The sequence below is a fragment of the Fringilla coelebs genome, assembly GCF_963513975.1.
Source record: "Fringilla coelebs genome assembly, chromosome: 2".
In the NCBI taxonomy this organism is placed as follows: Eukaryota; Metazoa; Chordata; class Aves; order Passeriformes; family Fringillidae; genus Fringilla; species Fringilla coelebs.
The window spans coordinates 25,228,945-25,244,140 of record NC_140029.1 but is presented as its reverse complement, the minus strand read 5'-3'; the positions used below and the strand labels follow the sequence as shown (position 1 = coordinate 25,244,140).

The window sequence follows — 15,196 nt, the reverse complement described above, 5'->3', positions numbered from 1 at the left end:
AAGGGTGTTGAGTGCCCTGAATCAAGGCTAGTGCAGGCAGCTCTGGGCTGCAGAATCAGAGGGGAGACAGTCTGTGCTGTAGAGGTGAGGGGCAGCTTCCTTGTGGCTCAGGTACCTCTCTGTTGGGGAAGCTTGTGGATGCACTCACTGAGGGTTGCAAGGGGCACTGGAGTGCATTACAGGAAAGGGGAGTTGCATTAACTAGCTATGGTATTTGGCAAAAGGACATCCTTCAGCAGGGGGCTGCAGGAGATCTGTTGGTGCAAGATAAAGCTGAGAGGTGTGAGGAAGTTGAAATGGATAATCAGTAGGGGATGTGTGGAAGGGCACAACTTGTGTATTCCTAGGTGTAAAAACAACCAAAATGAAACAAAGCTCTTAATTAGTGAAGTGTCAGATACTCAATGGAGAGAGGTAAGCTTGAAGGGAAAAATAGTGTTGGGAAGAATGAATTAGAACAGCAGCCATCCAATATCTGAAGGGAGGTAGGCATTCCAGGCAAAAAAATACAGAAACAGGTAAAATAAGGCTCAGGAGAGCCCCAGGGATGCTAGGACAGCTTGAGGTTCCCCTGCTCCTTGCACTTTTTTGGGAAATGGCATCCTTGGGCCAGCGCTGTCAAGCTCTGGTTTGCCTGGCTGTGTGTGGGAGCATGCTGCCAGCAGCTATTTGTAGCTCTGCATTTATCCCTGCTGCTCTCCTCATCTCCCTCTCCAAGTGGCTGCAGCTGGTGGTGCTGGTTCTGTGGTGATCAGTGCTGGTTGCCCGCTGGCTTTTGGCACTCTTACACAAATGGTCCCACTGCACCTTTCCATCTGGGCCATGGTGAGTGGAATCCCTTGGGACTGGGCTGTCCTGGGAAATGAGGAGGCAGTGCTTGGTTCTGAGTTGGATCCTGACAACAGGATTCTTGGCCAACCCCAGGACAGCTTTCTTGCCAGGCACTGGAGACCTGCCTGTGATGTGCCTTCGGAAGAGAAGCATGCTGTTAGCATGATTAATGGGCTGCAGGAAAAAACCACAGAACTCAGTAAGATCTTTGATATGCTTGATATCAGTCTCATTTTCCATCTGTTTTTAAATGATTTAAGGCAAACTTTGCTCTGTTGTTGTTGGCCCCTCTGATTAGCCATGTATATTTGTTGAATGGATGTAACACATAGGATTTTGACGTGCATCAGATTTTTCCCTTCACAGCAGAAAGATGTATTCTCCCTCATGAGTGCAGCACTGCCCATCACAGGACAGCTGGGAAGGAGATGGCAGTGTCCTTTAGATGACACCCTCTGGCTGAATGGCTGATGAATTCAGCATACTGCTGGCATCTTGTTTGTCTTATCTTAAATGTTACCTTTTCTTCTTGAAGGCTAGCCAACACAAAAGTAACCGTGAAGGCTGCGTTTGCAGATGACTTTGACACCTCCAGGGCTGTTGCAGCAATTATGGACCTCATTCACCATGGCAACAGACAGCTTAAGGCTGTTACTAAGGTAACCCATTAGGATACAGAGATCAGAAAATGACAGCTGTCCACTGTCCTACTGCTTAATGCAGACAGATTAGTTTATTGTTCACATAAGAAACCGCAGAAACAAAGCTCCATAAATTTTTGACCTTAATGGAGCCCATTTGTCCTGACCCTATCACAGGAATTGTGCATGGCTATTGTTTTGTGCTCTGTTTTGTCCAGAGGATGTTTCTTTCCTGCTACCCTATATTATTTATACCTAAGGCTTTTAGAAGTCCTGAAGCTATTGTGACGTGCTGCTAATTTTAGTGCTGGTTCTGTGTTCTTACCCTGCTTCTTTGCTTGATATCCATGCACAGAAATTGAGCTAAACTGGGAAGGGTGTGGGGTGGATGCTGCAGGGGTTTTGGCCGGCAGCCCCAGGTGCTCTGGACAGTCGTGGTGGCAAGTTCAGCATTGGGGACTGAGTGGCTTCTGCTGTCTTCTGTAACTGGCGTCAGCATGAGTCTGTCTTCAGATGGCTTTTGGCAAATTAATACCCTGTTAAGATCTCTCATGCTGACACAAGTAAAGAATCTGGTATGGATAAGACTTGAGCAATAAGCACTATCTGAAGCACTTCTGGGTTCTCCATTTACCAACAGCTCCCTTTGTCATTCAAGGGGAGCACCTCAGCCTTGTTGCTGTGCTCCTTGAGTACTGGTGTCATCATGTTCACCATGTTTGTGCAGTAAAAGAAATGTGTATGTGGTACTAACTGGTTTTAAGAGAGAATTAGCTTGTCTTGTCCTATTTTGGCATTGGCTTTCAGTTTTGTCCTTAGCCTTATCTTTACAAATGAGTGAATCTTTACAGATTAGCCTTAGCCTTATCTTTACAAATGATCTTTACAATCTGAGTGAATCCCTGACCTGAGACACTTTGCAGCAGGGATCTGTAATGGCATTGCCACTTCTAGATACAACTACCCCCATTTTGTCAGTCACTGCTTGCTCCCCCTGAATTCCTCCTGTCAGTCATTTTGTTGAGAATGGGATGGGATATTTGTGGGACAGCTGACTCAGATTTCTGGTTGAGGTGGTGGAGTTTTTCTGGGTACATCCCAGCTGCCTGGAGTGTTCTTTCTTTATTACAAGTCTAGTAAAGTAAAATTACTTAAGAACTGTGAGTAAATCCACATAACTACTTATTCCTCTCTTTAGCCTTCCTGCTAAGCATTTCTCACCTTAGATGGCACATTCCTGTTCCTCCAGCTCCTTCCACTTCAGACCTTCCTATACATTTTAGACTATAGCTTATCTCAGGCTCTAGTGAAGATGTCAGATAAAATCCAGTACCTGCTGCTGATTTGCTTGTGCATGTCATCTCTCTTATTTTTTTAGGCAAGGGTTAGTCCCTTAAATTGCTCCTCAGTCTCTCATTTAATCCTTATTTTATTGCTGCTGCTGCTGCTGATTGCTAGTGCTGCCAGGGCATGACAAAATGCTATACACTGTCTCCAAGTGGTCTCCACATGGATCAAATCAATAAGATACTCAAAGAATTTGGTTTTAATCTTTTATATTATAGGTGCCTATGAATGTGGGATTTTGTTCTTTTTATTTTGTTTCCGTACACACAGCCCTTTCAAGCCCAGAAGTGTTATTTTTAGTTATAATTTACTGCACACGTGTAATGTGTGTGGCAGCTTCTCGCATCTCTTCTTGCTGCACAGGCTGGTGATAAGCTCTTCCCTTCCCTTGTTTACTTAAATCACTTCCCTTTGTGCTGTGAGGTGCTTTTGTATCTCTGTAAGATTGCTTGTCTGGGCAGGTGTTCCTGATGGAGGTAGATCTTTATAATTAGCAGTAGTTTTCCCTTGTGGACTAGGCTGCAGAGAGATGCTGGGTTCTGCAATATGTATTAACTGGACAATCTCTTTTGAGTGTTTTCTTAACAGGATGCTGGATCTCCTAGAAGCTCTGTTGTGTATGGAAGCATTATTTCCTATATTGAAGGCTTTTTCAGTGCCCTTGGGATGTCCTTTGAAGAAAGACAGGTAATGAAATATCTCTTCTGTGTGTTTGAGGATATGGTAGCAGCCCCTGTGTTTCATAGAGTGCTTTCTGAAAGCATCAGATGTAACAAAGTTATTTATGGTTTTAGTAAACCTTTCTGCACTGCTTGCAGTTTCTCCTGTGATGTTTTAGGAGAGTGTATGAGCAGGTGGAACAAAATGTGGGCTTTCTAGTTCTTAGAGGTGCTTCCATGTGACTTCTGCATCAATTTTGCTGTGGAAATGAAAATCTGAGGAATGAAACAAGAAAAAGTTAGCATTGGAGGCATTTAAATCATCCTGTTATGTCTGGCTTTACTCAGCTTTTGCTCTTCTTCCTGATGGTTGCATGCAGGCTGGCTTTGATAGCTGTGTGAGTATTTGTAGTTGTGAGGGGTCCCACTCCTCTGCAGAAAGCCAGGGGAAGGGGCTGCTCTGTCTTGAGCCTTGGGGGGGATATGGGGAGGGGAGGACAATGAGCTTACATAACTAGTTCTTGGAAAGATAGGAATGGGGAGAGAAAAAAAAGGAGAGAACAGCTCAAAGCGAAGTACTGAATGGGAAAGAGAGTCAGCAGTATGGAGGTGATATCCCAGTGTATGGAAGCATTTAAAATGACACTAGGTGTTGGAGAATAGCAGGGTATTCTTTGCTCCTCTCCTGCTCAAATATGCAGCTGAATGCAAAGTAGTGGAAAACTTCCTGTAGAGAAACTGTTCTGCAAAACAGAACAGTTATTTTGGGGAGGGGGACAAGAGAGTAAGAAAATGTAACATTATTCATCCTTTGAAAAACCAGGCAGTATAGTGGTAAATGCTTTTATTTAGTTTGCCTCCATATGTTTTCCCACAAAATTTCTTTCAAAACAATGTCTGGATGTGATTTTGCTGTGTGTTACTCCTCACAGCCTGTAGTTTGCATGTTAATTTTTAGTGGCATACTAAACACATTTTTTTGTTAGCTGGATGGCAAAGTCATTCCTCCAGATTCCGGGCTGTCTGTATGCAGGCGTCTGCTGCACCTATATTTTTGCTGAAACAAGTATCTGAATACTTTTCTTTGTTTTAGTCTGTGCTAGTCCCTTTCTCTGTGTGGCAGGAGGATCAGCAGAAGATGCTGGTCTGAGATAAGCAGGAAGAAAGGAGCAGCTCATCAGACTCCTCTCTGTTCCTCTGCTCTTTCAGCTTCCAGTCTTCATCAGAAAGGTCCATGGGCTACCACAATTTAGTAAATAAAATGGTCTAGGGATTGTTCCTTGACTCTGAGACCAGCCAGAACAGCTCAGCATCCAGCCTTGCCTGTTAGGCAGGTACCCCCAGGCATGCAGCTTGCCAGGAGCAGTCCCTGACCACAGTGGGTCCTGGCATGTGTGGGAGAGGGCTGCCTGGCCTGGACACTGCTGTGCTGACAGTGCAGAGGATACAGGCAGCACTGTTTGGACCCCTCATTTGGATGTTTGCATGTAGCCTATGGGTCTGTCTTGATCCTGGGCTGGGATTCACCTCAGCTAGTCAGCCTAATGTAGCTGCCTGTGCTTCTGAAGTCATCAGTGGAGATGCTAAGGAATGGCTCATCTCAGTCTAGTGCCTGTATTACAGTAAGAGAGCCTGTCTCTTTCTCTGCATTGGCAAGAAAAGGTCTTATCCACAGGGAGGTAAGAGGGATCCACCTGGAAAGGTGATGAGGGAAAACCATCATGCCTGTTTTAGAGCTGGGAAGCTTTTGCTCTCCTAATGTATGCAGAGTGTTGAGTGTATTACAGGTACAGCTGGGGCCAGTCTGTGGAGTAAGCAAGGGCCAGAAATTTGAGATCAGCCCCGAGAGGCTGTTTTATGTGTCAGACTGGTTCATCTCCTAAAGCTGCTTCTTTTGAAGGATCTCACTCCAGTAGGTGCCTGGTTTGAACTCTTTCAGTGGTGTTTCTAGAGGCATGTTTCTTGCTCCCGTCATTGTGGCTTTCCCTTCTGTGTTTAAGTATTTATCCTGCCACAGGTTACTGTGGAGCATTTCTGACACTTAGATTTATTACCTTTTTCAATCTCATGAACTTCTTCTTTAGTATGGTTGCATGTTTTGAAAGCTTGGGGAATTCACTGCATTTCACACTCTTCAATAGCTTCCCCCTCACTTCCTCCTCCTGCTCTCTTTTTTGTCTGTGACCTCTGAAGCTCTGCTCCCCTTTGTTTCCATCCTGGTGTTTGGTGACTAAACCCAGACCCTTCTGACTTTAATTACTCAGCTGTCCTTCTGCTCCCAGATGATGTTGCTGCCAGGAGCTTTGCCCATGGCCTTGGTGTGTTTTGTGCTCCCACTCTTGTGTCCTAGTGATAAAACACCGCGGTGAGGTTCTCTTGTTTGTTGGAGGTTTGTCCTTTGCCTCCCCCTTGGGAGTTTGCCTCTAATGAGAAACGGTGTCTCTGCCAAGAGCAGACCAGGAGCCTCGCTGTGCCAGTGCTGAGGAGTGGCCTTCCTCTTCAGCTGACTCCCAAGCTCCCGTCCTGGCAGCTGCTGGAGCAGGGCTCTGTAGGAGGATTGAGTCTGTTCCTTTCCTGAGGCATTGACCAGCGAGACTCCTGCCAAGCCAGAGGAGGCCAGGGACACTTGGAAGTGGCTGAGGGGAGGAAGGGGCTTGGCTGCAGCCAGGAAATATCCACGCCCTGCGTGCAGTAGCTGCTGCTTCTGTCAGGTTTTTTCGAGCGGTTGAAACTTTGGGTAATGTGGATCAGATGAAAGTTCTGTGGATTTGGGAAGGGTTTCTGTAGATGTAAGGAGAAGGGATAGGATGGACTGGAGACTTAAAGCCAAAATACATGCTTTTCCTGGTTTGTGTTTCCTGATGGAGGTCTGGAGCTCAAAGACAGAGTTTTTGGGCTGAGGTATTCTCTGTCTTTGCACTTTTACAGCCAAGGAACTGTCTGAGCTGGTGGCTAGGCTTCCCTTGCTGTGTTGGATTCCTGTTGCCAGGCCTTTCTTACATTAACTTGTCAGATCCCTTTTTGAGTTACGCGCATTTCTGGCATCTCCGAGGTTTCCTGTGGAGATGAGTTCCCCACTTGGGTTAGGCACTGTGTTGTGTTCATGTGAGAGCACTCTGCTTCAAGGTAGATGCTTTCTTGTGCAGGAATATGCTGAATTACTTCCAAGTGTGACTCCACTGTAACTTTTTGCCCAGCATTAGTGAGATGGTGACATTTTAATCCTACCAATATATGGAAGATGCACAGTCAAGAGAGGTGATAAAGCCTCACATTGCTATGGAGATGGGGTTGATTCTTTTAGTATCATAACTCAGATGTTTGTAAAGCCCCCTGTTTGATTTCTAGGTGGCTGTGGGAGGAGACAAGTCTGCAGTGCTCTCCAATGTCGTTGAAGAGCTGGTGAGGTTCCGCTCGAAGGTCCGGCATTACGCGCTGGCTCTGCCGGAAACAGCAGACACTGCGCCAGTGGAGGGTGCGGCGGGAGCCCAGGGGTCCAAACAGGAGCAGAAGGAAAAGAGGAAGCAGTTAATGCAGGAGAGAAAGCCCCTCTTGGAGGCTTGTGACAGTCTGCGTGGAGACCTTGCTGCCTTTGGAATTCACATAAAGGTAGAAGACAGTAACCCCCTTTGTGAGACTCAGTCACTTTTAAGACAGCACATATTTTTGTCCTTCATTCCCCTTCAGCAGCTTTGGGTGTGGTGCCCTGCTCCCTGTGTGACTGCAGTAGCAGGAGGTGGAAGTCAAGCCCTTGTTTGGCTATACTGCTGCCTTCTCTTCTGCTCCCCCTCAGCCTTGTGTTTCCATTCAAGCCACTGAAAATCTCAGAATATTCAGGAACCCCTAAGTTGCCCAAGTTCAGTCCAGAAGGAAGGGTGTGAGTAATGTGTGCAGTAAAAAAGATTGCAAAGGAACTGGAAAGTAAACCGAGATGACTTGTGAAAATAATGCCTTCCTTCTACCTACCCCACACTCCCCACCAAAAATAAGTCTTCATGAGAAAGCCTCTTCCATCTTCAGCAGCTTCATTTTCAATTGTTCCCGAGCAATGGGGACTCTGCCCAATTCCTGTATCACTCCTCTATCCTGTTTTCTACTTTTAGCCCACACCTAATGCCATTGTTCTTTTCCATTATGTCAGTGGTATCTCTGGCTCGAGGGAAGACCCTCTATGGCATTACTGCCTTCTCTTGGTTCCAAGGACCTGCATTACTTCCTTAAAGTGCTACTTCTTCCAGTTCTCTTGGTCATTGCCCTTCTTGCCTCTGTGAGGTGAGGGTCAGTGTTGCTCCTTGAGTGCAGAATAATCCTCTGCATTCTCTCCCTCCGTCCAGTTTATACTGTCCATTTTTCCTTTCCTTGGGAACTGATCCTGGCAAGTTTGGTTCCGTAGTTTTACCAGTGGGAGGATGGAAAGCACAATGACATCAGGGAGTGACAGCACACATGGCTCCAGCTGCTGAGTGTGAGGGCTGTCATTGTCACCGCTGCTGTTGGAGCGCAGCCTGCTCGGCGCTCTCCTCTCCTGGATGACAACGAGCGTGCTGGCAAAAACCGGGGTGAGGGCCAGGGCGTGGTAGTGGTGAGCTGCAGCTGGGGAAGGAAGGGAAGCCGCAACATCTGCTTCCTTTAACTTGTTTGTAAATCCCCACTACACTCACCTGTCAAGCAAGTTTGCAAATCCAAACAACTGCGCTGAGACAAAGTCTTGGAGAAGCAGCCTGCCTTTTCATCCATTGGGAAAATGCTGTAGCTCCACCTCCATCCTTTTGCAGATCTGTTTTGGTTTGTTTTTAAGGGGATTTACATTTGAAAACCCCACAAATTAGTCTGAGCCAGGATTCAAACCATTCCATTTATTTAAAAAAAAATTTAATAACCTGAAGCTCAGCATAATCTGACGCAGACTAGGTTGCTCCAGAAGACAAAGCACAAATGCACTTACGAGCACACACAGAGCAAGCATCTGAAGCTGAACTGCTGCCTTTTTTTGCTGATATTGTGGAAGTGTCTGAAGGTGTTGTGAAGTTAGCTTACACCTTGCTTTTCCAGATCCCAAAGAGTCCTGCAAACTGAGTGATGCAGCTCTGCATTCCTCACACAGGCTCACCAAAGCACGTGTGCAACGAGCCACAGCCTACACAAAGCGGGGCTCTCCCCACCCTCTTGCTCATCATGAGTTTACCTGGCCGGTCAGCTGATGCCAAAAATGCCCCAGTAAAACAGCACCTAACAGGGGTCCTGCTTGCCTAATAATTGCTTGAGGAAGTTATGTGAATTTGTCATTTCTGCCCAGCCCCTCATTTCCACAAAATGTTTGAGCCTCACACTGTGCATGCATTAATGCCAACGTGCTGCCCTCTGTCATGGGAGGCTCAAGCAAGCCAGCAACATCTGAAGTCCATGTGCAGGTGGAAAAGCAGCAGAACAGATGAAGAAGACAAGCCTCAGCTCCGTCCAGTGCAGACTGGGAACATCCCTGGTTGGAGGCAGGGCAGGGAGGATGTGGCTTGAATAGAAACTTAATTTTCTTAAAAATCAACTTTGTAGAAAGGGTAGTTTCTCCTTCAGGTTCTAGCTTGTGATTTCCCTAGTCTGCTTTCTTCTGTCACGTTGCTCATTGCAAAGGATGTTGGCTAAAAGTTACATATCTTGCAACAGACTGATTTTAAAAAATCCATGTTTCTTTTCTTGTCATTGTGGCATGCTTGGAAGCTATGGTATCAAGTAAAATGTATTTAGGCGTCAAAAAATTTTCATTTAGGCATCAAAAAGTTTTCATTTTCATGTAAAAAAAGCTTCAACAATTCCAGTTGCTCTCATGAGACAGCGCTCGTGGAACGTTGTTGTGTGTCAATGCTCAGATTAACTTTTATTTTCAACCATTGCAAATAGCTAAATAGAATGTTCAATTTAGCTGTAATAGTGCCTTTCAAAAAGATGACAGTATCACATAACAGAGACTAAAATCACCAGGCTTCTGTCCTGAGTTCAGATCAGACATGTTCAGCAATATATCTGTATGTACTGAGCATTTTTTCAGGAACATGAGCCATTGAGACTTGAAAATACGATTGCATGAGTTGAGTGTAGCTACTCATGTGAGAGGCTGCACCCCGCTGCAGCATTCCATGCTGGAGAGGTGACATTTCTACTCTGTAGTTCTTCACTCTGAGCTAGGAAAAATTGTCTAGTTTTGTTTTACAACTCTGAGCATTATTAGTAGCAGTGGCATTCCTGTGAGACTCTATTGCCACCTTTTTTGCTCAACTGAATGAATAGCTTTGCTGAATGAATCTTGGTTAAAAAACCTGTGATCCAGTTGGGCAGGACTGACCTGCTTACTTTCTCTTACAGGACAGAGCTGCTGTTTCAACCTGGGAAATTGTGGAAGGAGGGCAGACAGAGAAGCAGACTGAGAAAAAAAGCTGATCCTTCATCCTTGGACTTGTTTTTTTTCAGCTACTTCAGCAACTGTTGTAAATACTAATTCTTTCAAAATAAAATCTGTTGAACAGAATGGCTAAAAACGATAGCATGTAATTTGAGCAAAACTGTTGGCACTAGTATTTGGTAAATAAATACAGGCCTTGCAGCACAGGTGGTGGAAGCATCCACAATGCAAGGCAGCACGGGAGCAGCTGCACTGATTTAACACCATGAGGATGGGTCTGTTCTGCTGCAGGAACTGCCCCAGCCCAAAGGCTCTACCGTCTGCCCTCACCCCATGTTGCTGACCTGACAGAGTTTGAACATAGTGCAGGCAGAGGCAAGAACTTAGGCCTGTCTTAAAGATGAAAACACTAAAGTTCTGTGCCTGTTGGTCTGACAGTTCTGTTCCTCTCAGACATAGGAATGGGGGATACTTTTAACCTCAAAGTATTTCCTTACTGTAGTGGTGCTGCATTGATCCTGTGAAACCTTTACCTGTTATATCATAGTATCCAGTTACCTGTAAGGCTTGGTACTTTTGTTTTCTTTTGCACAGAATACAAGGAGACTTCTCTAGCACTGGGAGTGTAGCATGCTCAGGATCTCTCCAGAATTGGGAAGGTAAAATTAGGTCGTATATATATTAGTATAAAGTATGTTTAGTTTTTACCTGTTCAATTAACTTTTTGCTGGCCATGGCTGCTGTGGCTGTGGGCAGAGCCTCTTACACTTGAGGTGACCTGTGTTCTAGGGCCTGTGTTGAGACAGGCTGGTACTTACTTGGTACCTGCACTTTCTTTAAATCAATTTACAAAAACATAAGAACCAAGAACATGGGATCATGTTCTACAAGGCACTTGTATGTTTTCAAAGTGTCTGTTCAAAAAGATAAAGGCTTTCTTTTATACTGTTGATGATAAAATGTGTAGCTCTTTTTCTGCTCCCTTTTTCCATTATCTGTACTTCAGAGAAGAGTGGGGTGTCTCTTCATTCAGCACTGAGGCACAGGTGCTTATTTGACACAGCTGGTATTGTACATTTGTTAGTGGCAGTGTTGTTCTAGCAAAACAGAGTGAATGGTGAGCAGCAGCTCAGCTGCTGTGGGAAATGGGATCAGCACACACCAAACAAAGTCCAGTCAATTCGCTATTATTTTTATTTCCTACCAAAAGAAACTGCTACATTTCCAGAATGTTTAAAAATTGTAACAATTCGTATACATTAGTGAATAACGGAGTTACAACTTCTGTGTAGCTTTAAACCGACAGGGCAAGTTGAAATCTGTATTGAGCTCTGTTAATTGATTGACTTTGCCTACACGTCATTTAGATTATAATACCACTGATGTTCTAATTACAAGAAAAAATCGCTTATTTTAAAGGCAGTAGCTGTTTTAAAAATCAGTTTTAACTTTCTGATTTCATGTAAAAGTAGTCAGGTTTCTCAAATACATTTAAGGGGGGAATTAATAGCTTAAGTTTCCCCAAAGATGCAGACAGTTTATGAAACTGCTTAAATTAAATACTAAAACCCCATTTCTTAAGAGTAGTCTGTGAACCCTCATAGAGCAACACAAGCAAACACTTAAAAACCTATTTTAAAAATAGGTAACTGATTTAAAAAGAAAAATGCATTAGGGTGAGGTAGTAGTCACAGTGCATCCATAAATACCAACTCTAAGGGCTGAAGGGAAATACCTGGAGTAGCCTTTCTGATTCTGGGTGCTTTCTGCAGGCAGCTATTGCAAGGAATGAAAACAGTCTGACTGGTCTGAGACACCACATTCCAGCTGAGAGCACTGCAGGGGTGGCTGTGCTGAACAGGCAACATTCCCTGCAGGAACCGGATGCAGTACGTGCTTGTTCCAGAGCTATAATGAGCAGCAACACTTGGAGCTGGAGTGGAGGGTCAAGGACAGCGCCCATTTAAATTTACTTTGCATGAACTTGCCTCCCTCTCCAATCAGGTTCAATCTCTACAAGCTTTGACTTAATCTCCAGAAATTTAAGGAACTGTCCTGTGCAAAATCCCACAGAAGTCCTGCTTTCCACCTAATGCTTGCCTGCTCTTGCCAGTGTGCCAGATCAGTGTGGCCCTGACAGCGTCTGTCTGTCCTGCAAAGATAAGTAAAAGCCTCTACGCTTTTTGCTCTAAAAACCTCTGCTTTTTGCAGTACTAAGGACTGCACCTGAAGCTCCAACACTGACCACCCTATTTCTGTTCCTGCCTTTGACTTGCAGCACACGCTGCCTGCACTGCGCTGTGGAGGTACAGGTACGAGCCATGGGCTGCCTTTTGTTCCTTCAACTTGTATTCCTGCTGGCTCATCGCTGTCCACTACAGATCTGTGTGCTAGGCTCTCTGAGCTCTAACCCAGCAGGCAGCTGGAGTTCTAGAAGCACTTCACTGTTCCGTGAGCACTGAGAGTTGAACCAGTTCTGCTGGGTATCACTTGAGTTTCGTGCCCCACCTAGTACCTCTCCAAATGACAATTTCACAAGTTCATTATATTGAATCAAGACCAGATAAAGAAACAAATTTATTTCTTTTCCATGTAAGCCTAATTATTGTTTAATGAATTTTACTGCCAAGATACCTATAGCATATCTTTATTCTGCCAAGGGGGAACATTAAAAAAAAAACAAACAAGACATTGCAGGAAGGGATGCCTTGTCTACATGAATGCTGCCTCTAGGACCGGGAATGGGAAAAGGCAACTAATTACATTCAAAATCTACAGCAACTCTCATGCATTCCCTTTCCAAAGAGGCTTACTTTTTGCTTCTTACTCTACTAGCATGGCAAAAAATGAAGTGCAATAGCTAATTCTAGATAGATGGTCTAAGAATGACAAGTGACAACCTTGGTGAAATCCAAGAAATTCAGTTGAGCTGGTGGAAGAATTTTATCCAAGTATCAAGTGCATTATTTTTTTGCTGTTCACACTTTAGTTATTGCTCAATAACTATCAAAAAGAACAGAGGAATACTTTCAGTTTAGTTTTATTATAACAGATCTGCAACTACAGCTTGATTCAGCCAAAACATTTTTGTATTCCAAACTCTTAAAAAATATCTACATTAATCATATTTTTCTATTCTTAAAAATAAAAAAATCTACCTAACATACCAATGCTGCTACAGCACTTGAAAGGGTGCATTATGTAAATTCTACGGTACATGTAATTACTCTTGCAGTCATTGTTCTTTTCTTCTCTGCTGCTTTGGCTTCAGGTTTCAAAAAGTTTGTTAAAAGCTGTTCCAACTTCTGAAACCATGTCAGAGGCTGTCATTGAACGTCCGAATTTCTGAAAGGCTTGGTGGTTAGACTGCCTTGTGAGAGAGCAAGCTCCAAATGCAGCCACTAGAAAGGGATTTTGACTGAAAGGAAAGAAAACAAAAACCAACATTATAAAGAGAATCTCAACACTTCTGTGCAATCTGTGGTGGTTGACTTCATCTTTATACCCGTAAACATCAGCATTACCAGTAAGGACTCTTAAGCAAACATGTTCTCACTCTTGCACTGCAGAGCATCTTTGTCTGAATTCTTTTAATCAAATACTTCCCTATCCATGGCACAGCATGTGACTGAGTGAGAAACACCACCAGGCCCAAAGCACCCAAAAGGCCAACAGGCTTAAAAAGTGAGGAAGGTGTTCCATGTCTTGTTTTACTGATGTGAAGATCAAAGGCTCACCTGACAGCCTTTTAACCCCCCTTCCTCTCCATTCTCTGGGTAACTCCATTTAGTTTCTGTCTTGCAGAGGTAGGGGAAGGTCTCGGGGATGCACACAAGAGATGATTTTCAGCAGGGCCATAGAGACTGCTCCAGGGCCTTCATTAGATCAGCTTGAAAGGGGTGCAGTGGCAAGTGAAGACCACAACACAAGCTAAAGCATTGCTGTAATGCCTCCTACACACTTATGAACTGCCCAAGAGTGTGTACCCAGACCCAGGTCTGTAATGCTGAACCTCCCCCAGAGAAGCCAGCACAGTCCAGAGCCACCTCCACCTTTCACCTCCAGAGCATCTTTTCTTAGGCTGGCCATGGGAGTCACTTCTGCTGCCTTAAAACAGAAAACAGCTGCAGAATAGTTCAGCAGCCAGTCCTGTGCTTCAGGTCTGGCAGATCAGGAACCTCACAAAGCTCAGCCTCAGCTGAGCACTGCTACCTGGAACACACTGAAGACCTCCTGACTCCTCTGGCAAGTGAGAGTTTTGTGAAGGATCCCAATGTAAAACACAGACAAAGCAGGACATGACTTTACAATTAGGCGCTACCTAAGCAAAATTTCCATGTACTCATCAAGGTGCAGGAGTATTTAAGGCACCTTGAGAGTTAATCCTGGGTGCCCAAAGACTGCTCTGAAACAAGAGCTGTGTAGAGGCTCCTGGGCTCAAGGCAGCTAAAGCACCAAACAAACCAGCATCCTCTCTGCTCAAGTGAGGAATCCTACCTACTGTACCACTAGCACCCCTGAAAGGCAGCACCATCTCAGTGCTTGGAAACCTCTCTGTACAGAGCCATTTTGAAATGCCAGAGCCAGGCACAAGCTGGAAGGACTGGCTGGGCTGCCTGCAGTGCAGTCTCCAAGCGGATGCCCTGACTCACTGAACCCAAAAAAGCTCCTCCTTTCCTGCAACACATGAGGTAGGCAGGATTGGTACAGCAGGTGTCTGTGAAGGGTCACCTTAACACCACTGCAGGAGACACAATGCATTGCTGATGCCAATTATACTTTTCCTTCATCTATAAAATAAAGGAGTTTCTGAGCGAGCTGTTTAGAAAAGCCACAGGAGCTCAAGTCAGGAGAGCCTGGAAAACACATGCTGTGTTTGCTAATCTCTCCAACAATTTAATACTGCTGTGCTGTACCCCATGCAAAAATGAAGTCACTCTTTTAATGACTTAAAACAGAATTCCTCCTTTAGTGGCAGCTGCAAATTCAGATACCCAGAATGACAAAGGAAACCAAGATTGTGTGTGTTAGGTTTCAGAAGATTTTGAAGCCTGAGGCACCTTGTGGTAACACAGACACAGCCTGGATAACTCCCAGGGACATCTGACACTGTGCACATGCAGCATCCCAAAGACTACAGGTCTCCACTCCTCAAGCTTCCACAGCTCCTGACTTGATGAGAAGAGGGATTGTTCCCTGGCTGCTTACATTCCTTTTAACCTTATTTGAAGCTGATGCTTTCACAGAAAGACTCAATGACTATCTGAACCAGCTAGTTCAGCAGGAACTGACATCATTTAACTAAAAAACCAAAAGCCATCTGC

At 44.7% G+C, this 15,196-nt stretch overlaps 2 protein-coding genes across 9 annotated transcripts in view; one reads left to right on the top strand and one right to left on the bottom strand.

Moving 5' to 3' along the window:
- Positions 1-10,523, top strand: part of CARS2 (cysteinyl-tRNA synthetase 2, mitochondrial) — a 35,656-nt gene extending 25,133 nt beyond the window's left edge. Inside the window, exons 12-16 of one of the 4 annotated variants that reach the window (XM_084226153.1) lie at positions 1,367-1,490; positions 3,408-3,506; positions 6,827-7,087; positions 9,836-9,957; positions 10,467-10,523. In XM_084226153.1, coding sequence (XP_084082279.1) covers positions 1,367-1,490; positions 3,408-3,506; positions 6,827-7,087; positions 9,836-9,910 — 559 coding nt within the window. In that variant the 3' untranslated portion in view covers positions 9,911-9,957; positions 10,467-10,523. Of the gene's footprint in view, positions 1-1,366; positions 1,491-3,393; positions 3,507-6,826; positions 7,088-9,835; positions 10,129-10,466 lie in introns of those variants that run through there. The other 3 variants (XM_084226154.1, XM_084226152.1, XM_084226155.1) reach the window with 3 other exon arrangements.
- Positions 10,524-11,124: 601 nt separating this feature from the next.
- Positions 11,125-15,196, bottom strand: part of NAXD (NAD(P)HX dehydratase) — a 50,926-nt gene continuing 46,854 nt past the window's right edge. For 3 of the 5 annotated variants that reach the window (XM_084226074.1, XM_084226073.1, XM_084226075.1), the window contains exon 12: positions 11,125-13,290. In XM_084226074.1, coding sequence (XP_084082200.1) covers positions 13,140-13,290 — 151 coding nt within the window. In that variant the 3' untranslated portion in view covers positions 11,125-13,139. The remainder of the gene's footprint in view (positions 13,291-15,196) is intronic. The other 2 variants (XM_084226077.1, XM_084226076.1) reach the window with 1 other exon arrangement.